The 26,481-nt window shown below is 57.8% G+C and overlaps 1 protein-coding gene across 1 annotated transcript in view; it reads left to right on the forward strand.

Moving 5' to 3' along the window:
* The window catches only part of COL2A1 (collagen type II alpha 1 chain), a 31,072-nt gene that overhangs the window by 1,053 nt on the left and 3,538 nt on the right, over nucleotides 1–26,481 (forward strand). Inside the window, 47 exon segments of the mRNA XM_047742986.1 lie at nucleotides 4,978–4,994; nucleotides 5,181–5,213; nucleotides 5,322–5,354; nucleotides 5,453–5,506; nucleotides 5,675–5,776; nucleotides 7,012–7,089; nucleotides 7,711–7,755; nucleotides 7,858–7,911; nucleotides 8,314–8,367; nucleotides 9,165–9,218; nucleotides 9,624–9,677; nucleotides 9,806–9,859; nucleotides 10,162–10,206; nucleotides 10,733–10,790; nucleotides 11,937–11,971; nucleotides 14,231–14,284; nucleotides 15,704–15,752; nucleotides 15,755–15,801; nucleotides 16,106–16,150; nucleotides 16,243–16,341; nucleotides 16,495–16,548; nucleotides 16,907–17,014; nucleotides 17,374–17,427; nucleotides 17,509–17,607; nucleotides 17,762–17,815; nucleotides 18,231–18,329; nucleotides 18,718–18,771; nucleotides 19,155–19,208; nucleotides 19,518–19,571; nucleotides 19,769–19,822; nucleotides 20,013–20,057; nucleotides 20,212–20,310; nucleotides 20,531–20,638; nucleotides 20,946–20,999; nucleotides 21,273–21,326; nucleotides 21,691–21,744; nucleotides 22,094–22,147; nucleotides 22,464–22,571; nucleotides 23,123–23,176; nucleotides 23,681–23,734; nucleotides 24,477–24,638; nucleotides 24,811–24,918; nucleotides 25,131–25,238; nucleotides 25,553–25,606; nucleotides 25,765–25,872; nucleotides 26,089–26,142; nucleotides 26,299–26,406. Coding sequence (XP_047598942.1) covers nucleotides 4,978–4,994; nucleotides 5,181–5,213; nucleotides 5,322–5,354; nucleotides 5,453–5,506; nucleotides 5,675–5,776; nucleotides 7,012–7,089; nucleotides 7,711–7,755; nucleotides 7,858–7,911; nucleotides 8,314–8,367; nucleotides 9,165–9,218; nucleotides 9,624–9,677; nucleotides 9,806–9,859; nucleotides 10,162–10,206; nucleotides 10,733–10,790; nucleotides 11,937–11,971; nucleotides 14,231–14,284; nucleotides 15,704–15,752; nucleotides 15,755–15,801; nucleotides 16,106–16,150; nucleotides 16,243–16,341; nucleotides 16,495–16,548; nucleotides 16,907–17,014; nucleotides 17,374–17,427; nucleotides 17,509–17,607; nucleotides 17,762–17,815; nucleotides 18,231–18,329; nucleotides 18,718–18,771; nucleotides 19,155–19,208; nucleotides 19,518–19,571; nucleotides 19,769–19,822; nucleotides 20,013–20,057; nucleotides 20,212–20,310; nucleotides 20,531–20,638; nucleotides 20,946–20,999; nucleotides 21,273–21,326; nucleotides 21,691–21,744; nucleotides 22,094–22,147; nucleotides 22,464–22,571; nucleotides 23,123–23,176; nucleotides 23,681–23,734; nucleotides 24,477–24,638; nucleotides 24,811–24,918; nucleotides 25,131–25,238; nucleotides 25,553–25,606; nucleotides 25,765–25,872; nucleotides 26,089–26,142; nucleotides 26,299–26,406 — 3,134 coding nt within the window.

A 26,481-nucleotide genomic window follows, 5' to 3' on the forward strand; every position in this document is an offset into this window, starting at 1 on the left:
CCCCAGAAAATAGCGCCCCCTCCCCGCCGTCCTCCCCTCCAAACCCCGGAGGTTCTACAATGAGTTACTCTTCTAAGTTCCTGGAGCTCATGGAGCCAAGCTGCGAGCTGTGGGTCTGTGTCTCCGTGTGTGTAGCAGGGGAGGGGGTACTGTTGGTCGACTGCTATAACAATTTCAACCGAATATAGTTAGAGATGGCGGTTTCACAATCTAGTTCAGAGGCGGTTCGGATCGCACCTTTCCATCTCCTTTGGTAAAGTCCACTGTCTGGGATTATATTCAGGACAAACGAAGCCTGGAAAGAGTATTAGGTAGAGAGGACTTTTTTTTTCTTTTTCTCCACGTGTTTGGGCACGTTTCCGATGGCTGGGATTCCAGCCCTCTCTTTGTATGTTACAGACTGTAAATCAATCGCAGAGGAAACTTTTTTGAGGGGCGGAGGAGGAGGTGGGTGGGAATCAAAATCCCTCTGCCGACCAGGCTCTATTTGGTCTTTCCTGCCACCAGGTTGTCTCCAGAGACGGTCTGGAAGGCTCTGGGCCCAGGAGGACTTTCCGTTCGTTAGCTCGGCTGTGAGGCGGGGGCAGGAGTGGGGCCTGCGGCGCAGCCGCAGGGAGCTCGGGCAGGAGATTCTGGCAGTGTCGTCCGGTGTTGCGCTGAACTGGCCGCGCGCTCCCGGGCACTTGTTGGAATACGGTGTGTCTCTAAGTGATCCCAGCTCGGACTGACTATATTTTTGTCTTCAGTTCGCACGGACTCCCACCTCTGCTTAGTGCACAGTGAAATTAGCTAAGTCACTCCAAAATAATATGGGAGAATTTGAGAATTCTCCATCTGGTATTAGAGGCATTCAGGTCAGTGGCGGAGCGCTCTCCAGCCGCAGCTTTGCCGGGAGTAAGTGAATTGCACAGTTTCCTGGGCCCAGATCTTCTAGTCGCAACCCCTTCTCCCCCGGCGGGGGGGAGTGCATCGGGGCAGTTGACTCTGCTCCCTGGAGCGTCCCAGCCGGGTCACCCCCTCCCCCGTGGGCGGTGGACCCAGAGACGTGACGTGGAGAAAGGCACGATCTGCGTGGACGTCAGGGATGTCAGAACCCTTAAGCTGGGGCACACCCCTCCTCCCCATCTGCCCACGAGTTTGAGAAACTCATTCGAGGCGGCGTATTTGACCCACATCTGCATTTCACAGCCTTCGCCTCCGAAAGTGCCCCTCGACTGAGGGGAGAGACCTCAATTCTCCTTTGTGAGGCTTGTTTGCGTTGGGAGATTGGCAGCGATGGCTTCCAGATGGGCTGAAATGCTGCCCGTATTTATTTAAACTGGTTCCTTGCGGAGACCTGTGAATCGGGCTCTGTGTGCGCTCGAGAAAAGCCCCATTCATGAGAGGCGAGGTCCGGTGGATTCCCCCGGACTCCCCGACCCCCCCCTCCACAATGCCCCCCTGTGCCCGCCCGCCCGCCGCCACCTCCCGGGCTTCAGCCCTGCGCAAAGCGGCGGCGAAGCAAAAACAGTTCCCCGAAAGAGGTAACTTTTTAATTGGCCTGCTACAAAGGAGCGCTTTATGCGGCGCTGCGGTAACGAGGGGAAACGGATCGGGCGCGCCGGGACGCTATCGGGAGCCGTTTGGACAGCAATTATGGTGGTACTGGGCTCCTCCGTCCACACCTAGGGGATCCGGTTACGGAGCTGGCTCCTTTCTGGGGCAGTCATTTAATCCTACTTTTCACCCTCCCAGTGTCTGTGGGCGAGCCGCGTCCAGCGCTGCAGCCGCGAGAGTCACCCCGCGGCTCGCACCGCCCGCGCCGCTCGGCCCCGCCCCCGCATCCCGGCGCCGCCCTTCCGCGGGAAATCCGAGCCGCGTGCCGGTGCACCCCTCCTCCCAGCATTTTCTTTTTTCACCCCGAGCCCTCTTGAGTGAGGGCGGGCTTTTCCTTATACCGGACGGGAGACCTCTTATCCCCTTCCCCTGCCCCACCATCCGCTTTTTGCTGTTCCAGCTATTTTAGCGGTGGGCGTGTCACCGCACTGGGACCCCATGTACCCCCTGGGATCCCCGTACCCTCGCCGGGATTATTTTGCCTTAAAGCTGAGCGGGCTCCTACAGGTGGCAAAGAAAAAAAAAAAAAGGTTTATCTTTAGATTTTCAGAGTCTCCTTCAAGAGCAGCAGGCAGGCCCATTTCTTTCTCCGCCCACCTGGTTTGTGGCTCTCTCCTATTATTCATCCCCTGCAGCTGCCATTGCTTTGGGGATTTTGATGAGAAAAACAGCGCTGGGCGCTCCCTAGCACGTGGTGCGGGCTCTTCAGCCCTTGGCGCTCTCGGGAGAGCTCTTGTCAGCACAGGCTTCGTTTGCAGGGTGAATTCCAGATGGCCGGGCGCTGGTAGAGAGAGGACTGGTCCGTGCCGTTCTTGGTCTGCATTCTTGGATGAGACCAGGCCTGGACTGGGCTAATCTTAGCCCAGGCCAGGCGTTCAAAGCCCCCTGAGCCCTCCCCACCCCCCACATTGATGTGTTGGCTTCTGATGAGGTTAGGGTCTCTTACACGGAGGGGAAGGGCTGGAGGTCAGCTGCGGAGGGGGGTGAGGAGGGGCCGGGGGAGGGAAGTGTCTCTTGGCCCTTCCTGCCTCCCATTCTGTTAGCCTGCTGGGATCCCCAGTGTGTTGTCTGAATCGGCCTATCCAACCCCTGCCACCACCAACTGGTCCTGATTCTAATAGGATTTAAATTATGGGACATTATCCTAATTCTAACAGCTCCTCCTTTCACCACCACTACCCCGGCCCCATATATCCACTTTTGGAGTCTGGCTGTTCCTAGATTCTAATTTTTGTAGGTAGAATTTTCTACATGCCTCCTGCATTTTAGCTATCAGTTGTATTTAACAAATCCCATAATTCCTAGAGGAAGGCAGAAAAAAGGCCTCTGTCACTGTCGCTGTGCTGGGGGAGTGGGGTGTCTGTTTTTTCCTCTCCCCTGTCTTTGCAGTCCCTGAGTTCCCATTCAGGGTCTCACCCCCTGCTCCCACTCCAGCTTGCCCCTGCCCCTTCACCTCTGCCCCAGGCTAGATGCCAGAAGCAAATATGCTACAATAGCCCCACCTCCCCCTTCCCTTCACTGCTGGGTGCCCCGGGTTTCAGTGGCAAATAGAGAGCATAATGCCAGGTGCACAATAAAGTGACCTTGAATACGTGGACGATTGCAGGATGGCTTAAGAAAAATCATTTTCAAGTGATCTATGTTCAGGAGCCCGCATTCTTCAGCATTTGAGTGATGTCAAGTTGACTGCAACCTCTTTCTCTTTTTCTCTTCTGGCTCCCCACCCCCTCCTTCCCTTGGCTCTCTCTGCTTCCCCTGCCCGGCCCTTGGTGCAGAGAAGGCTGGCAGCTGTGTGCAGGACGGGCAGAGGTATAATGATAAGGATGTGTGGAAGCCCGAGCCCTGCCGGATCTGTGTCTGTGACACTGGGACTGTCCTCTGCGACGACATAATCTGTGAAGACATGAAAGACTGCCTCAGCCCTGAGACCCCCTTCGGAGAGTGCTGCCCCATCTGCTCAACTGACCTCACCACTGCCGGTGGTCGTAATTTATTTATTTCCTGTTCCACATAAATAAATTACTTGCAGGTGCAGCAAATGCCTTCCCATGGATGCCGGTCCTCTCTGCGAAGCGCAGGGACTGGTTATCCATGGGACCCCGGCAGCCGAGGCTGAAAGGAAAGGCCACTTCTTGCTTGCAGGTTGAAACGGAATGAGCCTGAGACACTTAGAGGGGTCCTTCCTCACCCAAAACCTACCCCAAAATACACTTCCAGCATAGGGAAGGGCGGATGGGATTCCACAGAAATATCCACTCTAGAATCATCTCTGCAAATCACTACAGCCACGATGGCGATCACGTGCTCTGTGGGCCAGACCGCAGATAAATTCCTCTATGACCCACAGCTCGTCTTCTCTGTAGAAGACTGCTAAATAGCTGGTCTTCAGTGGGGAGAGACCTCTGCCGGCTAGTGGGGAGACAGAGGGCAGGCTCCCTCTTTGAAATATGGAACCTCGGTGGTACCTCTCTTGGAGTTAACTGCCAATTAAGAAGCAGGTTAATAAGAGAAGGCGGAGCTGGCTCCTGGGGGGTGGGGCTGGGCCTGCACTCTGGTGGGTTTATTTACTCCCAGCCCAAACCGGTGCTGGGGGTGGTGCATGTGTGTCCGTGACCCCTCTACAGCACTTGGACACAGGCCCCATCTCCCTGTGGAGGGGGGGGGCACATGCCTAGGCCCCTTGGGTGGCCCTCGCTGTCCCCCTCCAACTCAAACGGAGAAGAAAGTGGAAAGGGAAGCAAGGAGTTGCCCTTCCTTAACACTTCGCCAACACTGGTGACCTGCTTTTATGGTCCAGATTTCCGGATCATTTCTGAGGCCCACGTGAGGGAAGTGTTGATTGCCTCACTACTTTGCTGCCACAGAGGGGGAAGGGGTCTCTGATTTGGGAAGGCCCTCACTGCAATGTCCTCTCTAACTCCCATGCCCTGCTGTGTTCATGTGCTTGCTTCGAGGAGACCCAGCTTGAACGTAAGACCCTTCTGACCACCTAACTCCACTTCTGGGAGGGCTCGGGCTGCGGGAAGGGCTTCCTACCCTGTGGGGAGAGAAGACACTTGGACCTTCTTCGAGCTTCTGGTGCTTCCTTTCTTGGTGCTAATTAGACCTTGAGTGTCTCATTTTCTCTTCCTATGCCCTGCTCCATTCTTTTGCATGCTGACTGCTTTTTCAGTAACAAAGTCTGGGTCAGCTCCCTTCCTCAAGGGACCTCAGCCACCCCAGGACCCCAATGACCCTAACATCCCAGTGGAGGGACAGGAAGCTGCCTCCTTCTGGGGTTATGTCCTTGTCTTTGTTTAATCCATTAAGGAGTGTTTGAGTGATAAGAACTCGTACTTCACCATCTCACAATTTTTCATTCTTCTCTTTTTCCATCTGCAGGGCAACCAGGACCAAAGGTAAGGGCTTTATCTTCTCCTTCTCCTCTTGCTTTGCTAAGTGGTGTTGTGAGCACCCAGCCTGGGGTGTTTGTAGGTAGCAGCAGAAAGCTGTCTTAGGAGGCATCTCAATGCTTGGCCCAGGGTTTTGTACTTGGGGACTGGTGGGCTTGCATGGCTCCCTCCTTAGACTGTGTCCTGTTTCAGGGACAGAAAGGAGAGCCTGGAGACATCAAGGATGTAAGTACAGATTCCTCTCATCCCGGTTACATCTCCTACTCTAACTGGGTCACCTCCTTGGGCTCCCTCTAATATGCCATCCCGTGGGTCTCTCTCTCTCTCTCACAGATTGTAGGACCCAAAGGACCTCCTGGGCCTCAGGTAAGAATGGGAGAAATCCCTTCCTCCATCCCTTCCTCAAGTAACTGATCTGCAGGTCCCCCGTCTTGCCGTCATCTCAACATTTTCTTCCCCTTTAGGGACCTGCAGGTGAACAAGGACCCAGAGGTGATCGTGGCGACAAAGGTGAAAAAGTGAGTTGAGAGATGTTCCCCGACCCCCCCCATGGACTCCCCAGGTCCTCTGAGCCTCTCCCACCCCTCCCCCTGTGTGCATGACCACCTACTCAGGGGCAGCCTGTGGCCAGGCGGTCCTTGCATAAGCCCTGCTTCACCTGGGTGCCCTTTTCTCTTTTTGCCAAGGGTGCCCCTGGACCTCGTGGCAGAGATGGAGAGCCTGGGACCCCTGGAAATCCTGGGCCCCCAGGTCCCCCTGGCCCCCCGGGTCCCCCCGGCCTTGGTGGAGTAAGTATCCTTACGTCCCCTCTCTGCAGGCTGTCCCTCCGGAAATGGGACTTCCAAATTGCTACTCACACTTGGCTGGCTGGCTCCCAGGGCTGCGAGCAGTGTGTACATAGCCTGTCCTTGGGCTTCTCCCTGGGCCTATAATTTAGTGGAATCACATATTGGGCCTGACACTGTGGTGCTAAGGAAGGACTTTCTGCACTCGCCGGGGTTTCTGCAGGGCAAGTCTTCAGTTACCAGGTTCCCAGGCATCTGTCCTGTGTGGCTGATTCCTGGGCGCAGGAGTGGGGGTGGAGGGAGAGGATGACTGGGCGCTGGTAGTTCCTTGGAAGAAGAGTGGCCACTGTCCTTGGAAGACATTTACTCCTGGTCCTTGCCGGGTACATTCCAAGCCACCAATTCGTTCTCATGAAAGAGCCCCACTGAGTGAAGGTGTGCGGCAAAAGACATTTTTGGAATTAAACATCGACGGATTATATTATTGTCCAGTTTTGGCACATTTGCTGTTTTGATGCTTGCTAGGTTTTCAATTTTTAAACTTTGGTGGCTTGCAGATGCCTATGCCTTCCCTTGCCTGAAATATTTTAAGGCTGTTGATTTTAATCTTTTGCTGGGCATTAAATGCCTGGGAATTTTTAAAAAACCCAAACTTTAAGAGGAATATTTTAATTGTATTTCTCAATGTAGGTCAGACAATATATTTACTGTATTAGAATTTAAAAAATAATTCCATACAATGAAATGCAGGTAACTGAGACGCTTCCAAATAGCTCTGTATCTCCCAGGGAAAGGATTATGCCACTGGCATCTCCTAACGCATTTCTAGAATGATTTTTCAGGCATCATTGGCAATTCTGTCCAATGTAGTTAGTCTGCAATAATTAGAGTTTATCTAAAATAGTTTTGGCTTGGGGCGCCTGGGTAGCTCAGTGGGTTAAAGCGTCTGCCTTTGGCTCAGGTCATGATCCCAGGGTCCTGGGATCGAGCCCCGCATCGGGCTCTCTGCTCAGCAGGGAGTCTGCTTCCTCCTCTCTCTCTGCCTGCCTCTCTGCCTACTTGTGATCTCTGTCTGTCAAATAAATAAATAAAATCTTTAAAATAAATAAATAAAATAAAATAGAGGGGTTTTTTTGTTTTGTTTTGTTTTTCTCCCTATCCTGGTTTATAGTTTACCTAGCCAAGAAGGAACAACCCGGGGCCTCTCGGGCTTCTAATGTCATTGAGTTTATTTGCAGAACTTCGCTGCCCAGATGGCTGGAGGATTCGACGAGAAGGCTGGTGGCGCCCAGATGGGAGTGATGCAGGGGCCGATGGTAAGAAAAGACAAGGGGTTTCTGCAGCCAAAATGGCAGGAGGTGGCCCTTAGCAGAGCCAGAGAATCTGACAACTTTACGTTACAGATGATTGCTTAGAGCAGCTCTTCTCCCTCACTTATGTAACCTCCCTTGGGGTCAGCCCAAAGCATTTGGTTTTTAATGGTGATGGGTGCCAGTTCCAATGACGCGCTGGAGTGACCAAGAAGAATGAGGATGGAGAGATGCATGGAGGTTGAGGCTGGAAGGCCAGTCGCTGTTGCTCTTGGAATGAGAACTGAAGAATGCAGACAGCAGCCACTGTCCTCCAGCACCCACAGACTTCCAGCAGGAAATCTCAGCCCTGCAGCTCCGACTTGGCACGAGCTAAATGAAACTCAGACTTTAGTAAACATGGCTGCAGGCCAGGAGAAAGCAAGGCCAGCTTCTCTATCCAAATGGTGCCTATAAATAAATAGATTGTTGCGCAGGGAGTGGGAAATGAGAGGGAGCAGCCACTGCAGGCCCCCTGCCCACAGAGTAACTTTTTGTCCTTTGTCTGGGCTGCTGGCTGTGGGTGGGGGCACACTGGTGGCCGCTGGCGCATCACTTCCAGTAACCCTCTTCCTCCTCTCACTGCAGGGCCCCATGGGACCTCGGGGACCTCCAGGCCCTGCTGGTGCTCCTGTAAGTACTAGGTCTTTCTGCTCTGTGGTAGTGCAGACACTTTTTCAAGCTCTCATGTGTCAGTTTGTGGGCTTAACTTGGTGTCCTTGTGTTACTTTTTAGGGACCTCAAGGATTTCAAGGCAACCCTGGTGAACCTGGGGAACCCGGAGTCTCCGTGAGTACCCGCCCAGACCCTGCCCTCCCCCTGGGGGGGGCCTCCAGCAATGTACCATGCAGACCCCAAGACTTCCCTGAGTTTTCCCAGGGGAGGACCCCGAAATGCCACTTCTTAGCTCCACAGGGATCTCACCCAGAGAAGCCCAGGTAGCAAGGACCGCCAGGAACTCTGTCACAATAGTCCCCTTTCTGGGTCTGTGCTGCCTGCTGCCTTCCAGTATGATCAGCTCTGCCCTCTTGCTTTCTCTCAGCACTGAGTAGGCTTCCCAAATCCCTGCCTCCATCTTTCTTCCTTATGGGAGAACTTAGATTCCAAAGGCTGCAGTTCCCAAATTTTGTCTACTAATTAGGCATCGTTCCCCCTCCAACTATCTCATAAACTCTCTCACTTCGTTTGCAGGGTCCCATGGGTCCCCGTGGTCCTCCTGGCCCCCCTGGAAAACCTGGTGATGATGTGAGTACCCCCAAGTGGTCTGATGAGTGGCTGCCTCCTTTGGAAGGGCATGGAGAAGGGGGTGTCTATGGGGGCAGGGGTGTGTAAGCGCCCTCAGCCTGGCCCAGGGTGGAAGTGTCCTTAGGGGCAGGGCTGGTCCATCAGGGCCTCAGACCCTGTCTACTGTCTACATTCCCCCTTGCAGCTTAGCTTACGAGTGCCTGGGGACTGCTTTGGACCCATTGGGAAGGGAAATAATGAAAACATCATTAGCTCCAGGAAGGGAAATTGAGAAATGGGAGAAAGGAGAGGGAAAAGATGTCATGAAGGGAAAACAGAAGGAAGACACTCAACAGCCCAACATTATCTTAATTGTAAATGAGCTAGGAAAAGCACAGCCCGAGTCAGGATGTCTGCAAAGGATGCAGACGAAGTGAAGAGACAAGAGTTGGCTCTCGAGCTATTCTTATGAATCCCATTAGATGGTAAAAGTCTCTCGAGCTAAGGCAGCTCTAGCCGGGTAAGGCAGCGCTAGCCGGGTCTGCAGGGCTTAGGAGGGGAGAGAGGAAAGTCCCCTGGGGAAGCTGCAGGCTGGTCCAGATGCAGATGCTTGCCCACACAGTGAGCAGCTCTCCAAAAGAATACATCATGACCCAGAAAGGCGTTTGAAGCCTGGACTCCCGGGGAGGTGGGGGAGATGAGTAAGCAGGTGGGCAGAAGGCATGGAAGCCGGGTGGGGGGGAGAGATGAGATCCGGAGTGCGCCAACCATGCTTACTTGTCTTGTGGGGAAGCTGAAGTACATCTCTCTCCCTTTAGGGCGAAGCTGGAAAGCCTGGAAAATCTGGCGAAAGAGGTCCCCCTGGCCCTCAGGTAAAGTGTCCCCCTTTCCCAGCTGCAAACCTTGTTCCGAGTCTCCCTCCTCTGTAGCTAAGGCAGTGGCCTCCCACCCAGCGCGTCCAGTTCAGCTAGCTCCCTTCTAACACGGAATTCCAACAGCCCCTACTTATATCACCCCTCTGTGCAGACGCGTAGGATCCCCACACAGGGCCACAGGGTGGGGGGATGCCGGGCAGGTCTGGTTTAAACCCATTTTGCCTAAGCTGGGGTGAGGTGTGGTATGGGGGCTCTGCGACCTACTGCAAGGCCTGCCTGAGTGCTGGGCTTCTGGCTGCCCTGCTGGCCTGAGGGAGCTGGCTTCGAAGGTTCTGGAGCAGTGCAGGGCAGCTTGGACTTTGCCCTCTGCTCTGCCTTGAACATCTCCTCTTTGGACCGCAGGGTGCTCGCGGCTTCCCGGGAACCCCAGGCCTTCCTGGTGTCAAGGGTCACAGAGTAAGTACTGTGGACGAGGGTGCTGGAAGGGAGGTATTGCCCAGGGGAGAGAAAAGTATTCGGGGGGCATGAATCTTCTTTAAAGGTTTTCCCAGAAATGTGATGGAATGTTTTCTCTTGTCCTCTAGGGCTACCCAGGTCTAGATGGTGCTAAGGGAGAAGCTGGGGCTCCAGGTGTGAAGGTAAGGACGGAGGAGCACATGGGGGTGGGGACAGAGGGAGACCATGAGCCTCCTTTCTCTCCAGTCAGGGAGATGTTATTGAGCCAGTGGGTTAGCATAGAACAGCTTTGCCTGGGGACAGCCAGGCCCGCATCCTGCTGGAAGAAGGGCAGGCCGGGAGCGCTCAGGGAATTGTCCATCGCAAAACTGAGGTTTGGGGGTCTTGGTGCTGAGTTGACCAGAGCTTTTGGCTTTCTCCTCGGGAGTTTTCTGGGGGCTGCCAGTGGGGACCCCCTCACTGACCCTATGCATCTTTTTCCCAGGGAGAGAGTGGTTCACCGGGAGAGAATGGCTCTCCAGGCCCAATGGTGAGTATGACCATCGCCCCTCGGGACGGCCTCCAGACCCCCTCCCACCAGCTTCTAAAAGCCAGCTGATGGTTCTTCTGTGTAAACTGTTCCCTTTGTGCAAAGAAGATACTCAGCTTCGTAGATCTGATCTCACTGTGATCAGATCAAAAAAGGGACATTTATCGAAGAGACGATTTGTTCAAGGTTCACCAACATTTCCTTGCCATAGCCATGTGCTAAGATGGGCTTCAGTTTTAAAAAGTTGCTTTTCTTCTCCACATTTTGGGGAGTTCATCTGTGGCTTGAAACAAGATGTGTCAGTGACAAGGCTCCCAGTGGTGCCAGCAGGAGTGTCGATGGTTCTGTCTGGGCAGAAATGCCTTGGATGAGATGTGGGGGGTCCTAGGCAAGCTGGGAAGGCATCATCAGGGGCCACTGCACCTCCCTCCCCACCACAGCCCTTGCTGCCCTCTGTGGTGTCTGCGGAGAGCAGGTGGAGTGTCCGTGAGCCAGCTCATGCTTATACTGTTCTGGTGTGTTCCAGGGTCCCCGAGGCCTGCCTGGTGAGCGAGGACGGACTGGCCCCGCTGGTGCTGCAGTGAGTAATGACAAGGCCAAAGCCACCACGTGGTCCCCACTTTGGAGTTTACAGGGCACTTTCCTCTAGGGCTGTCCTTGACCCTCCCAACAGCCCCATGAGGTGTAGAGAGTGTGGCCATCCCGCCGGGATGGATTCTGAGTGTGCCTGGCACGAGTTCCCAGGCCTCAGTCTGCACAGCTGAAGGACAAAGGACAGGGCTGGGCTGTGGAAGGGTTGGTTGGTGGGGGCAGGACTCCCCCTGAGCAGTCGGGATTATTCGGGTCGTCCCCTTCTCAACCCCGACATGCTCCCTGTCCGTCCAGTTTGAAGTTATGGATAGACTTCAACTGGCTACGGTGCTGAGCTACTTTTTGTTCTTTCCGGTTGTTGAGAGATGATGCTCTAGAAAAGTGTTGACCATCCCATGTCAACTCATGGGGCTGCGACACTTTGGCCCTGGTGGCTCAGGCGCTTCCTGGGATCAATACCTCATGTGCTCCGTCTCAGCTAATCTTCCCTCAAATCCTGTGTGGTAGATTCTACCATTCTCCCCATTTTATTTATTTATTTTTTAGATTTTTATATCCTTATTTGAGAGAGCGAGCAGGGGCTTGGGGAGGGGGAGGCACGGAGTGAGAGAGGGAGGGGCAGCCTCCCTGCTGAGCGGGGACTCCCAACCCCACTGCAGGCAGGGCCTGGATCCCAGGACCCTGAGACCATGACCTGAGCTGAAGGCAGACGCTTAACTGACTGAGCCACCCAGGCGCCCCTAGTCTCCCCGTTTGAGAGAAGAAGAAACTGAGGCCCAGAAAGGTTAAATCGCTTCAGGCAGTGCTTGGCAGCCTCAGACTCTGGTGGCTTCTTGTTGATGTGGAAGGGGAAGGGCATCTGCAGGAGATTTTCAGCCTGAGGAGAAAGGAGCTGTGGGAGTTTAGCTCTGCTCCCTCAGCAGTAGAGAGCCCTTCTGGGTGCTTGGTCAGGTGAGGAATGTGATGAAAGCCATGTTCAAGAAACACCGTGCTTTCTGTTGAGCTCATACACCAGCCACCCAAGCTCCGAGGCCCTGCCTCACAGGCCCTTGCCAGGCTGGCCCAAGTAAACCAGCTTTACTCCCTTGGCTGCTTTCCATGTAATGCATGTGTTTGGCAGAAATGTCCCTCAAAAGCAGATCAGGGAAATAATAGGCAGCCTGGACCCCCATTTGTCAGCCTGCCCAGGTGCCTTATCCAGGAGTCACTTTGCATGAACGGATCAGAGAGTGCTGGGGCTGCCAAGAAACACTGCGATTTCTGCAGATTATGGGGACCTGGCTTGTGGTTCTTTGGCCAGGCCTGCTGCCACCGTGGTTGCACCCCATGAGGGGCAAAGATAAGCTGCATGTCTGTCCTTCCTCCTCCTTGCTCCGCCTTGCTGCCTCCCGGCCCCACAGTAGTCTGTCTGGCAGGCCGGGCACAGGATTTGGCATAAAAAGTTGACAACGTCACATAGTTCCAAGTGCAGGCCTGGTGTCAAGGCTGGGCCCGGGACTGGGCTGGGTTGGCCTCTGCTGTGGTCACGTGCCCCCCTTGGGCCAGACGGTGCCTTCTCCCAGCCATGCTGTAGGCAGAGCCATGGAGGCTGGCCCCACGCAGGCCTCCTGGAGCAGCGCTCAGCTTCCCCTTGCTCATGCTGGGCCCCAGGCCTCTCCTCTGGCCAAACCCTGGAGGGGAGGGTGCTCTAGAGTTTCCCGAAGCAGCCAGCCTGGCCCAGAAGGGGCTCTGGCCAATGCTGAGGCTTCATGTGCCCTCTGACATTTTTTTCTGTCCAGTCTCCTCTTGTTTTCCTATTTAATGCCAATTTGGAGATTCTCCGTCAGGACAAATGGACCATAGCCAGGAAGAAGATTTGAGCCTTTTCTAAAACAGGAGCTCCCCCTAAAGCATTCTTTTCCTTTAGCACACTGGCAGAGGCAGGGGCAGGCAGGTGGGCCTTGCCTTGGGAAAGGTAGCCTTCCGGCCTGCTCTGGTCCCCTGCCAAGGACCAGGGCCCAGACATAGCTCTGTCTGGCCTAATGGTTCCTGTCCAGCCTAATGGGTAAAGGTTCCTGAGGTCCTGAGCAGCTTTGAGAGAGAAACTGGGGAGTGCTCACCCTAAACCTGTGGAAAAGAAACCCTCAAAACTGGTCCTATGGGTACCTGGGTGGTTCGGCTAAGCATCTGACTCTTGGTTTTGGCTCAGGTCATGATCTCATGGGTCATGAGATTGAGCCCCATGCCAAGCTCATTGGTGAGCGCTGAGTCTGCTTGAAGACCCCCCCCCACTAGCATGTGGGGTCTCTCTCAAATAAATAAATAAATAAATCTTTACCAAAAAGACACAAAAAACTTGTCCACGAGAGAAAGAACTGGCAGCCTTGTCTTAACAGGGTCATGGACTCTCAGGCATGAACTCTGATGTGGTCCTCAGGCTGGGCCCAGTGCCCTGCCCCCTCAACAGGGCTGTTTCCCACCAGAGCCAGATGTCCTGCGGACATCTGTGTTTCCTTAGGAACAGGTGGTTTGGTGGAGGTGGCAAGTGGGTAGAGCCCAGAGGTATCCTGGTGTTAACCCAGGGAGGCCTTAACCAAGCCTTAACTAAGGAGGTTAACCAAGCCCCCCGAAAGTGTCTCCCACTACAAGCAGGTGGGAAGAATTGAGTTAGGTTTGCTGCTTGGCTCTTTCATTTTTCTTTGGCTCAATTCACTGAGTCTTTAAATGATGACTTGGCCTTGACATTGGGGATATTTGGGCTCTAAATGAAAGTTTCAGAAATGATGGACTAGCGAGGAAATCACCCAGGCTTTGCCCACTGCTGCTCCACAGCCCATGTTCTTGCAGCCACGACAGAGGGGTTCCTAGCTGCTCCCACACTTGGGCCCGGCCAGCCTCCCCCTCCTCCCTGGGGCCCCAGGCCCCAGCGCTGCCGGAGGTTTCTGGTGGGGTGGGCTGTGGAGAGGAAGGCTCAGCCCTATGGGGCTTCTTACCGTGCCTGCTTCCTTCTCCCTGCTCACAGGGTGCCCGAGGCAACGAGGCCAACCAGGCCCTGCAGGCCACCGGTAAGTGCCTTTCAGCCAGGTCGGAGCAGGCGGGTGGGCCTTCTAAGATGGAGGAGCTGGAGCGCTTTCTCCCCTATTACCTCATGTGCGGATAACAAGCTTTGAAGCCATGGTTCATTTGTCTTAGCCACGCTTTTGGCATTGTTTTGCGGAGGGCTAGATCGGGAGGTCAGAGAATCATCTGTGTCTCCCTGAGTGTATAGTTAGATGCTTTGCCTTGGGAAGCCAGGCTCAGGGACACTGGCCATGGGGATACTTTTCATCCAGGGACTTTGAGCCACAAGGGGTGCAGAGCAAAGGAATGTGAGGTGTGGGGGTGGCTCACTTTGGAAGCTGGAGAAATACTACCCAGAAATGGCATTCACCTTCCTCCTCCTTCCTTCCTCCAGGGTCCCGTGGGTCCTGCTGGTGGTCCTGGCTTCCCTGGTGCTCCCGGGGCCAAGGTATGTGCCCTACCCCGCTTTCCCATGTTCTTGTGGACCGCCCCCTGGACAGTCCCTCCTTCCCTTCTCAGGGATGTCTCCCACCCCACCCACTGCTGCTCTCCTGGAGGCAAGGAAGGACCTTGCATCTCCCAGCCCCCAGCTGGAAGGGATAGTAAGCAGGCAGGATACAGAGCTGGACGGATAGGTCCAGCCCAAGACTGGGGAAGGCAGGAGGAAACGATGGCGAGACGCTGGAGATCTGGGAGGGACAGAAGACCAGGACCCGAAGGGAAGAAAGCAAGGCTCAGCAAACCCTACACCCCAGAGGGAGCTGGAGGATGGGGCCGGAGGGGTGGCGGGGTTCAGGAGAGGGCTCCTGCTTAGGCTGGGGGCTCGGCCAGCCCAGCAGGGCTAGCAGAGTGCTTCCGAGATTGATGGGGGTGGTGAGAGGCTGGGCGGGTTCAGGGAAAGGCCCCTATGGCCCTAGCGGGACCCTGGCGCACACGGTGTGCGCATTCCCTGGGAATTCTCTCTGGAGATGAATAAGGAGCCTCCCCGCGGTCACTGGCATCAGGTTGCCTTTCCCCTCCCCGGGTTTCCATGGCAACCAGACAGTGTCTGAGGCCCTGGAGCTGGGTGAAGGAGACCCATTTGTGAAGAGGGACAGCGGAAGGTGAGGGGGCCTGACCTTTAGAAATAATAATTACAAAAGTGAAGCAAGAGCGTCCCGAGGAGAAACCTGAGGGGGGTGTGCCTTGCCTCCAGGTCAACAGCCCTCCGCAAGGCCCCCTGCAGGCCACACAGCCTGGAGGCTGGCCACTCGTGCCTTTTAGGAAAGAAAGGGAAAGTAGAAGTAGAGATCATTTGGGGGGCTGCCTCGGACTGGGGGAGCAGGGTGCTCGGCCCAGCTGGCTCTTGCCCAGGCTGCCTGGCTTGCTGCAAGCTGGCCCGGCCACACCCTGATCCGAGTGGAGGGTCCCTGAGCCGAGCTGTCCAAGGGCTTCCCTTTCCTCCGGACAAGCATGGGGGCATGGAGGGGGGTGGTGGAGGAAAGGCTGCCCACCACGGTTTGCCCATCCATGAGCCCACGGCACTGCCCGGGTGGGCGGGACCCCGGCAGGGCCTTGCTGAAGGGCGCTGACTGGGCCGCACAGTGCCCGCTGGGCAGCACGGACTCATGCACCTGCCGCAGGGGGTCATGGTATGGAGGGGACACGGAGAGGGCAGGAGGCAGAGGGGGCGAGGTCGTCAGGTTGGCAAGCTCTCTCGGGGCAGGGGGCCCTGTGGGAACAGGTAGGAACATGTGGGAACACGCCTGCACACATGCACAGTGCGCACAGTGCATGGACTTGGCTTGCCGGTATGTGCCTGTGGCTGGCCCATGAGAGGTCTGTGCCCCCTGCCCTCTCCTCATTCCTGCCCTCTGTCTCTGCCCAGGGTGAAGCTGGCCCCACAGGTGCTCGCGGTCCTGAAGGTGCTCAAGGTCCCGAGGTGAACCTGGTACTCCTGGGTCCCCCGGGCCGGCTGGTGCCTCCGTAAGTGCAGCTTTCCTCTGGCCTGAAGTACCTGGGGTCTGTGGCCCAGAGGCCTTGACTCTGTTTACCTCTGAGAGAACTGGGGCCCCATTAGAGCCCCACCCACCAAACCTTCATTTTGGCCCAGCATTTGCATCCTGAACTCTAGGGACATGTCTCCCTCCACCCTGTCCTCCCCTTGAGACACACAGCAGGACCCTGTCTTCACTGGACAGTCTTTGGATCTGCAGCCTGGGAGGGCAGGGAGGTGGCCGGGGCGTACTCTCTGCTGCTTACTTTGTAACAACACCGCCTCCTTTCTCAGGGTAACCCTGGAACGGATGGAATTCCTGGAGCCAAAGGATCTGCTGTGAGTGTGGCCCTGGGACTTGTCTCCTGCAGGTAGGGTCAGTGCCTCCTTGCCCCTCTCCTGACGCCCCTCTCTACTACTCACACCAACAGGGTGCTCCTGGCATTGCTGGTGCCCCTGGCTTCCCTGGGCCCCGTGGGCCACCTGGTCCTCAAGGTGCGACTGGTCCTCTGGGCCCGAAAGGTCAGACGGTAAGGCCCAGCATGAACCTCAAGTCCCACCAATACCCCTGGAGTCAAACCCCGCCATCCCTCCTTCCTGCGCTCATGCCGGCATCCTTGGGAGGTGGGGGTGGGTCCGTGGAGGGAACCCCTTGCGATAACCTGCCTCTCTTTTTCCCCAAGGGCGAGCCTGGTATTGCCGGCTTCAAGGGTGAACAAGGCCCCAAGGGAGAACCTGTGAGTATCTGCCCACTGGTCTCGGCCCACAGCCAGCCCCCAGCCCTGCTCCTCTGTAGCCCCATCCCCTAATCTGGGACCTCTCAGGTTGTGTTGGGAGGAGGGGAGGTACAGGTTGAGAAGCTGATGCAGCTTAAGCTCTCTTCTTTGGTTTGACCAATTGGAACAGTTTCAACTTTCCACCCTCACTCTCCCATTGAACCACTTCTGCTCTCCCTGAGCCGATCCTTTACGGCCCCCTTCCCCGTCCCCCCAGCCTTGAAACAATAGCCAAGGCTGCTCCCCCCCACCTGCCAGGCCAGTGACCACCCGGCACCCCATGAAAACTCACCCCGTTTCTCTTTTGTGTGATTCTCAGGGCCCTGCTGGCCCCCAAGGAGCCCCTGGTCCTGCTGGTGAAGAAGGCAAACGAGGAGCCCGTGGAGAGCCTGGTGGTGCTGGGCCCGTCGGTCCCCCTGGAGAGAGAGTAAGTGGGCTGGGAGTCCCCATTTTCCGTGGGCTGTGTTCTGGATGGGGAAGTTGTCTTTGTGGCTCTGTGTTCTGGCCAAGTCCTGTGGCCTGAGTATCAGATTCCCCTCTTCTTGGCTCACTGCCATGGAGACAGGTGCTTATTTGCGCCACCCCCCGCCCCACCAGGATGGCATGAAGCAGTTTGAGCTGTTCCCCAGGACAGGCCTGAGAAGTTAATCTCTCAGAATCTTGCCCGCCGTAGAAATGGTGGTTTGTGGGTTGGTGGGATTGCTCTCCTGAAGCCAGGTGAGTCGCTTGGTGCGATTGGATCAAGGGCCATTCTAATTCACTACCTGTCCTCCCACTTCCTTCTAGGGTGCTCCTGGTAACCGTGGTTTCCCAGGTCAGGATGGTCTGGCAGGTCCAAAGGTGAGTGGGGGACAAGGGGCTGGGGTTCCTGCAGTGCTGGTGAGACGGCCTCCTGCTGACTCCCTGACTCCCTTTGTGTAGGGAGCCCCTGGAGAGCGAGGGCCCAGTGGCCTTGCTGGTCCCAAAGGAGCCAATGGTGACCCTGGCCGTCCTGGAGAGCCCGGCCTTCCTGGAGCCCGGGTGAGTAGCCGAGCTGCTTTTGCTCTTGACTTCCAGCTCTGAGCCAAATCCCCGTGCCCTTCCCCACCTGCTCTCTCCAACCCTGTGCGGCTGGGATTGGGAGGGCCTGGGATCTTCCCTGACACCCATCCTCTCTCTCTCTCTCCTGAACAAAGGTCTCACTGGTCGCCCTGGTGATGCTGGTCCTCAAGGCAAAGTTGGTCCTTCTGTAAGTCTCCCCATCTGGGACTGTTGGGAGGAGTTGGAGGAGGGATATTTGTGGGGAGACAGGTAGTATGAGAGACAGGATTTTGGGTGGGGGCAGCTTGTGAATTATGAGAATGGGGGAGAGGGGCTGATGGCAGGCATCAGGCCAGGTGTGGAGCTCTGAAAAAGCTACCTTCTTGTGCATTTGGGCCTTTCCTTGGAGGAAGACAAAGCCTGGTGTGCTCTTCTAGGGGCGCTGCTCCTCACTGAAGCCTGCCTTGTTGCTGGCAGTGTCTGCGTGTGGTGTGGGCTGCTGGCCAAAACTGTGGTCAGCGCCGCGAGCCCCATGCTGCCAACGTGGTGGGCACTTGGTAGATGCCGGAGGGACATAGGTGGTCAGAGTGTCCACGTTCTGACCATGCTGTCCTCTCTTTCAGGGAGCCCCTGGTGAAGATGGTCGCCCTGGTCCTCCAGGTCCTCAGGGCGCTCGTGGGCAGCCTGGTGTCATGGGTTTCCCTGGCCCCAAAGGTGCCAACGTAAGTCACAACCTGCCCTTCCGTTTCCTTCCGCACGGTGTGACCTCCCTCCTCGCCCCCTGGAGAAAGGAGCGGCTCCTGAATAGTTACCCATGGACGGTTATGAGTGGCAGCCCCGGTGCCCTGGGCAGCCTGGGCCTCTGTGTCCTGCAGGAGTGCGTGCGATCTGGGGAACCCGGGGCTCCTGAGAGCTTCAGAGCCCCTCAGCTGTGACCTAGGTCCACAGGGCAGTGCTGTCACACTCCCAAGCAGAAGAGGGGGTGCGGACCCTTGGCTTGAGCCTTTGCTGTCCTGCAGGATATGGCCCCAAGCCCCAGGCTCCCCAGCCCGCTCTACCCACCTCTCCCACCACAACCCTCCCTCCATGGTCCTGCCCTTTCTCCTCCAGGGTGAGCCTGGCAAGGCTGGTGAGAAGGGACTGCCCGGCGCTCCTGGTCTGAGAGTAAGTAGCCTGCCTCCCCATCCCCGTGCTGGTGCCAGCTGGACATGCGCAGAGGGAGCTGCAGCCCCTGGCCTGCTCCCAGGTCTTCATCAGCAGGGGGATTCCCGTGGCAGCGCCCCTACAGCTCTGGGCCCTTTGGGAGTCCACACAAAGAGACTTCTGGCTGCTCTTGGTCAGAAGCCCAGGGACAGGAGGAAGACACCCACACTGAGAAAGTCTGGGAAATGGAGGGGCCCAGGGAAAGAAAAGGGTAGAAATGGAATTTGGGTTGGGGGATCATGGAGGTCTGGAGTCTCTGGGCTACCAAGCGTACCTGCTCAGCACTGGGGTCTGCAGAACTGAAGGACGTGGGTCATGCCATTACCCCTTTCTCTTCTCTCTAGGGTCTTCCCGGCAAAGATGGCGAGACAGGTGCTGCAGGACCCCCCGGACCCGCCGTAAGTCCCTGCCTCGCCTCTGTGGGAGGCCTAGTTGGCATGGGGGTGGTGGCACGGAGGCCAGGGAACTCAGGCCCACCTGGTGTGATGAGGATCTGGACTCCCCCGAGGCACCAGACCCGCCCTCAGCCGAGGCAGTGTGCATCCCACCACCGTTTCAGGGGTGCAAGTCATCAGTGGGAGAAGAATGAGGGTCGCACACATGCACAGCTTCTGTGGGCAGCCCTCCTACTGCCCCTGCAGTCCCCTCTGGCCAAGGCTGTCCAATTCTGCAGTCCTGGCTCAGGCCACCTTTGTTTCCCTCTGTAGGGACCTGCTGGTGAACGAGGCGAGCAGGGTGCTCCTGGGCCATCTGGGTTCCAGGTAGGTGGCTGGACTGGGCCCTCTCTTCTGTTCTTCCTGTGTCCGGGACTCTGTGGGTAGCAGCAGGCATCCCTCCTCAGGGGGATGGGGGGATGAGGATTTCCTACCATCCTGGCTTCTGTCTGGTGCTGGGGCTCCCTGGAGGGCTGGGGCAGTAAACTCACTCCTTTGCTAATGCATGTCACTTTGCCTTCTAGGGACTTCCTGGCCCTCCTGGTCCCCCAGGTGAAGGTGGAAAACCAGGTGACCAGGTGAGTATGGGGCTCTTTGAACCTGCAAACCACTTAGATGCCCAGGAGGCAAGGGCAGGAGGATTCCAGGGGCCCCGTGAAGCCTCCACAGAGGACAGTCCGAGCTCAGCCTCTGGTGCGAGGGCTGCTCTGCCCTGGATGGCGGACAGAAAATCTTTTGCTCTCTCTCACATCCTCCTTTGTTCCCCAGGGTGTTCCCGGTGAAGCTGGAGCCCCAGGCCTCGTGGGTCCCAGGGTGAGTGTTGGCCATTTCTGGTAGTCCCCTCTGGCCTGTCTTCTCCCTGTGCCGTTCTGTCAGTGCACCTGTAGTGCTCGGCCTGCCACTCCAGCTTTTCCCTGGGCCTCTGCCCCCTCTCTTATGTGATTGCTCCATGGTGTCTCTACCACAGGGCGAAAGAGGTTTCCCAGGCGAACGTGGCTCTCCCGGGGCCCAGGGCCTCCAGGGCCCCCGTGGCCTCCCCGGCACTCCTGGCACAGATGGTCCCAAAGTAAGTGGGGCTATTGGGGTTGTGTGGGCCAGCCCGGGAGGCCCTGCTGGGGGAGAAGGAAGAGTGGGAAGTACTCAGGAGAAAAGAATATAGGAGGAGGGCAGATGGAAGACAAGACAGAAAGGGGGTTGGCAGAGGAGGAAGAGAAGGAAAGGAGGCTTGGGTGCTGGGATCCTGCACAGGTGCTGCCCAACACGGACTCCCTCCCCCCACCCCACAGGGTGCATCTGGCCCGGCTGGCCCCCCTGGGGCTCAGGGCCCTCCAGGTCTGCAAGGGATGCCCGGTGAGAGGGGAGCAGCTGGCATCGCTGGGCCCAAGGGAGACAGGGTGAGTACCAGGGTGACCGTGTCTCCCCCAAAGCCGCGCTTCGCTGCCCCACACTCACCCCTCCCCCTCTCCCCACAGCACCTGGGTGGGGAGATCCCTAGTTAAACATCTTGAGGATCTTGGAAACCCCTCCGGGCTTCTGTTTGCCTCTTAGTGACACCCTCCCCACGCCCCTGTCTCCCTCCTCTCACCCTGAACCCACAGCAAATCCTGTTGGGCTGGGGGCTGAGCTCTGCCCAGAGCCTCAGTGAGGGAGAGACTGGGCTGGAGTACCCCCCTGAGGTGGCCCTTCTTCTCTATCCCACAGGGTGACGTTGGTGAGAAAGGCCCTGAGGGAGCCCCCGGGAAGGACGGTGGACGAGTAAGTGAATGCTGGTTGTGGGCGCCCTGGGGACCCCATGGGTCTCCAGCCCTGCACTCCGGGGACAGGAGGGTGGCATGTGCGTGCAGCCCCTGCTTCTCTCAGTCGTGCAGACTGGGCAGCTCTGGGGACTCTCCCAACAATACTGGGAGTTGTAGGGGCGTGGGAAGGTTCACCAAGGCCCAGCAGGTGTGAGGTCCTAGACTCCCTACTGGGCTCCACATCCCTGGTCAACTCTTCTGTCTCCCTCACATTTGTCTCCTTTCTCCCCAGGGCCTGACTGGTCCCATTGGCCCCCCTGGCCCCGCTGGTGCCAATGGTGAGAAGGTGAGTTCTTCCCCCTGGCTCGCCTCCTCGTCACACCTCTCCACCTCCTGCCGAAGATGGCTGTCTCTCCTCCACACTCACAGCTAGCCCCCTCCTGCCTAGTGGGGGCTACAAGCAGCGAGGGGTGGGAGTCTTTCTTAAGAGCAGAATCTCTGGCTGTGTGCCCTGTTCCGCGGAGGCACTGCGGGGAGTGGGGTCGGAGGCAGGCCTGCATCCAGCAGAGGCCCCAGGAAGGTGGGCTGGAAGCAACAAGGAGAAAACAGACCATCCCTCGTGAGGCCACTTGGATGCACTTTGCTTTTGAAGGCGTCCCCTAGGCCCCCATCCCTTATGCATGGCTCTTGTCCCCCCCTCCCCACCTTAGGGAGAAGTTGGCCCTCCCGGTCCAGCAGGAACCGCTGGTGCTCGCGGTGCCCCGGTGAGTATCTGCCCTGGAAGCCGGTCCTGTCCCCAGGGCCGGGAGCAGAGAAGCGGCTCTGCCTTGCAGCATGGCCCTTTGGGTCTCAGGGTGGGAGGAGAGATGTGAAAGACCTCTCCATGGTGTGGTCAGCGTGGAGGGCCTCAGGTTGCCAGATCCTCTGACCAAGAGAGGCTTTCTGACTTGCGTACCTTGTCTTTAGGACAGGGCTTCCTGGAGGCTACATTGGGGGTCCTCTCTCGGGGGTGGCTGTGCAAAGGCTGGGTGGGGCCGGAGGGCTCTGGCTTACAGGAGGGGACCGAAGCAGGCGGGCTGGGGCCTTACCACTAATGGGCCCCTTCTCTCACAGGGTGAACGTGGAGAGACTGGACCCCCCGGGCCCGCTGGATTCGCAGGTCCTCCTGTGAGTGTCTTCCCTCCTTCCAAGCCCTCTGCTCAGGCCAGCTCGAAACCTGAAGGCACCTTCCTGTGGGGGCAGGAGGAACAGAATTTAAAGGAGATGGAAGTGGCCTCTTCCCTCTCTCCTTGCACCTCTACACTGACCTCATAATCCCACCTTAGAGCAGCCTTCAGGCCAGGGCGGACACATCTTCACTCATTCACCCGCTCACCAACCCTCCTACCCACCCACCCACTCACCCAGCGCCTCTGGCCCTTTCGGAAGAACCTCTAGTATCTGGCTTGCCTCTCATTTCCCCACTTCCTTCTCCTTGGGACAGGGTGCTGATGGCCAGCCAGGGGCCAAGGGCGAGCAAGGAGAGGCCGGCCAGAAAGGTGATGCTGGTGCCCCGGGTCCTCAGGGCCCCTCTGGAGCTCCTGGGCCTCAGGTGAGTAGCAGTGAGCTCCCCCAGGAAGTGTTCCCACGGGGCAGGGGTGTCCGGGTACGGGGGAGGGGTGCAGACAGGCAGAGAATAGCCAGGAGGCCTAGGTGTAACCGCCCCCCACCCCCGCCGAGTCTCAGCCTCTCGGCCTGGTAGACGCTGCCCCAGCCACAGCAGGGAGAGATTGTGGGAAGAATCTCTGCTCAGGGATAAAGGTTTAAAAGTAGCTAAATTGACTTTCATTGTCTGGGGGACAGGCTGAGGACAGAGAGCTTGGGACACAGCAGCCAGGCTATGGGGAGGGATGGCACAGGCATTGGCCCACCTCTGCAGGTGCCAGATGGGCCCTTCTTCCCTGAGGTCTTCTAGTACGTGAGTCTGTCTTGGCAGGGGTAGCAGGCCCCTCCATGATGGCTTCTCCAGCCAAAAAGGCTACACCTTTGAAAACCTAGCTCTCAGGTGTCCATTGTTGGGGGCATCAGGCCGTATGCCCAGAAGCTCATAGCCCTCCTCTGGGCGACCGGTCCTCACTCTGTTCCTCCCTCCTTCCTTCCCAGGGTCCTACTGGTGTGACTGGTCCTAAAGGAGCCCGAGGTGCTCAAGGTCCCCCGGTGAGTCATGTCCCCCTTCCCACCAGGTGGGGACAGGCTTTCTGACTTGCGTACCTTGTCTTTAGGACAGGGCTTCCTGGAGGCTACATTGGGGGTCCTCTCTCGGGGGTGGCTGTGCAAAGGCTGGCCCATCTCCACTCTGGCCCATCTCACGCAGAAGGCCTAGGCGGAGGTGGCCGCGCTGCTGTTCTGGGACTGACCCACCTTCTCCTTTCTCCGTATTGCTTTTGCCCCCAGCCTGAGCCCATCCCACAGCTGGGGGAGAGGGCCCCTCGCCGCTGGTGTGCGGTGGTCCTCAGAGGTCTCTGGTCCTAGGCAGCCCCCTGTAGGAGCTGGAGGCAGGGAAGCTGCAGCTTCCTGACCCAGGGCCAGACCCCACGGGCCCTTTTCCCCTCGCTGGCTCTCCTTGCCCCTTGGCACAACAGCCTCTGAGACCCACCGCCACCTGAGTCTTGGGCTTCCAGAGGGCCTGCGGGATTCACGGCCTCTCTTCCCCTCATACAGGGAGCCACCGGATTCCCCGGAGCTGCTGGCCGCGTCGGACCCCCAGGCTCCAATGTAAGTGACGCTCCTGGCTGGTTTCTGCCTTCCTCCTGGCATGAGAGACTCAGAAGGGGCTTGAAGAGGCCAGTACAGCCCCGCAGCAGGGACCCAAAGAGCCTAGGCTGGCTTCCCTCACTTCGTACCTGTTCCCACTCCAGGGACAAGTAGTTAGTTAACTGATCGTGGGGACCTGTTCTCTTCATAACGGGCTGGGAGCAGGGGCTGTGACCCTCTTGCTGGCCGAGGACAACCCTCCCTGCTGACTTGGGCTGGACCCTCAGACTTCTGGCTCGGGGGGCAGGACAGGCAGGCACAGTCGCCTTGGCACATTTCTAGAGCAGGCTCTGCACTCCCAGCCTCTACAAACTCTGCGTCTTGCCCCTCCGGAACTTGCCAGGGAGGTGAGGCAGGGACGTCCCCAAGCTCACCACCACCCCTCGAAGGGGGAGTGCATACCTAGGCTTAGGAGGGGCCAGGCTCCAGCTGTTCCGGGAGGAGCAGTGCAATTGAGGCCAAGAGGCAGCAGGCAGAAGGAAGTCCAAGTAGAGCAGAAAAGGCAACTGCAAGGGCTGAAGAAGCCTGGGCTGGCTGCTCACAGCACTCATGGGGGAGAGAGGATGGAAGAGATGCACTGGGTGGGGGTCAGGCTGTCCTTCATGAGGAGGGAGCCTCGGGGGGGAGATGGCCACCCCTGGGCTTTGGCAGCCTGGATGGAGCAGGGTGCGAGGAGTTCTCCTTTCTTGCATGGCTCTTCTAGGGAAACCCTGGGCCCCCTGGTCCCCCTGGTCCTTCTGGAAAAGATGGTCCCAAAGGTGCTCGAGGAGACAGTGGCCCCCCTGGCCGTGCCGGTGACCCTGGTCTCCAAGGTCCTGCTGGACCCCCTGGCGAGAAGGGAGAGCCCGGAGATGACGGTCCCTCTGTAAGTCCCTCACAGGCCGGGGCTGGGGAGTCTCTGGAGATCACAGAGCCCACAGTGGAAGGGGCTGCCGGGGAGGGGCCGCTGCTGGGGTGGGAAGAGGGCCGGTGCCTGTGGATGGCTGGGTCACTCGAGGTCTCAGCTCACGTTCTCACTCCCATCTCCTCTCTCTTAGGGTCCTGATGGTCCTCCAGGTCCCCAAGGTCTGGCTGGTCAGAGGGGTATCGTTGGTCTACCTGGGCAGCGTGGTGAGAGAGGATTCCCAGGCTTGCCTGGGCCATCGGTGAGTGAGGGATGCCCCTTCCTCTGGGGAGTTGGGGCCCGGTCCGGCTTCGCACACTGCGCTGCAGAAACACCACCATCCTCTGAGGCTCCCGCTCACTCTGCACCCTCCAAGCTCTCCCTCTGTCAGCCCGTTCTTTGGGAAGGCTCAGCAGGTCCTGCACCGGGATTCTTTCGAGTACACACTCATTGTCCCTGTCGCTGTCCCTCCAGGGTGAGCCTGGCAAGCAGGGAGCTCCTGGTGCATCTGGTGACCGAGGTCCCCCTGGCCCCGTGGGTCCTCCTGGCTTGACCGGTCCTGCCGGTGAACCTGGACGAGAGGTGAGCCTTGGGATGCGTGGTGGGTGGCTGTTCACAGGGAGAGGGGGCCAGCCCAGTCTTGGTGCCCTGGAGGAGGGCACAGCAGGACGCGCTGATAGGCCCAAGTGCATGGCTGTGATGGGAAGGTTGTGATGGGGGAGAGAGGGCACAGGGACTCAGAACTGGTGCCCAGGGACGAAGGCAGAAGGAAGCTTGGGGAGCTTCCGAAGCTGCAGCTGGATGGAAGGGCACAAGCCTGGGGCTCCCTTAGGGTGGGCAAGCAGATGGGGGCAGGGCAGGGGCAGCTCTAATGGCATCTTGTCTCCCTTGCCCAGGGAAGCCCTGGTGCTGACGGCCCCCCTGGCAGAGATGGCGCAGCTGGAGTCAAGGTGAGTGTCTGGGTGTCTCTGTGCAGTGGGACAGGGAGGTCTAACAGCTCTGCCTGGGGTGGCAGGGTAGGGTTAGTCTTCTCTTTGTTTGGAAGGACATTTTCTCCATGTCTGTTCTGGAATATTCTTCTCTAAGCCTGAGACCTCTCTCCTGACAGGGTGATCGTGGTGAGGCCGGTGCAGTGGGTGCCCCTGGAGCTCCCGGGCCCCCTGGCTCTCCTGGCCCTGCTGGCCCAACTGGAAAGCAGGGAGACCGGGGAGAAGCTGTAAGTATCCCTACTTCAGTAAAAGCTGGAAGTGGAGGGGGGTGGCCAAGTGAGCTGGAAGCTCACCCCCCATGTGCCTGATCCCTAGGCCCTGGGTCCGGGAGGTCTCTGGGCCACAGGAGCTGCAACCTCGGTGCCCAGCCATGGGAAGATGCCAGGGAGGGCCCTCCCTGTTCCACCCTTGCTCTGACACTGTTTCCACACTCTCCCTCACAGGGTGCACAAGGCCCCATGGGTCCCGCAGGACCAGCTGGAGCCCGAGGAATCCCAGTGAGTATCTGCGTGTCCTCTCTTGGGTTCCTGACGAGGCCAGGTTTGGAGGGCAGTGGGGACCCTGGGGATCCCAGGACTCCTTGGCTCAGGTGAGGCCAGCAGTATGCTTCTGCCTGGCTGACCTGACCCAACCTGTGTCTGTCTTGTTCCCAGGGTCCTCAAGGTCCCCGAGGTGACAAAGGAGAAGCTGGAGAGGCTGGCGAGAGGGGACTGAAGGGACACCGTGGCTTCACCGGTCTGCAGGGTCTGCCTGGCCCCCCCGTGAGTGTTGTTGCCTATGCATGGCTCCCCAGTGCCTCCCACAGATCAGAGCCCACTCGAGGGTCCCAGGCTGCT

This window comes from Lutra lutra, chromosome 8 (assembly GCF_902655055.1).
Source record: "Lutra lutra chromosome 8, mLutLut1.2, whole genome shotgun sequence".
Classification (NCBI taxonomy): domain Eukaryota; kingdom Metazoa; phylum Chordata; class Mammalia; order Carnivora; family Mustelidae; genus Lutra; species Lutra lutra.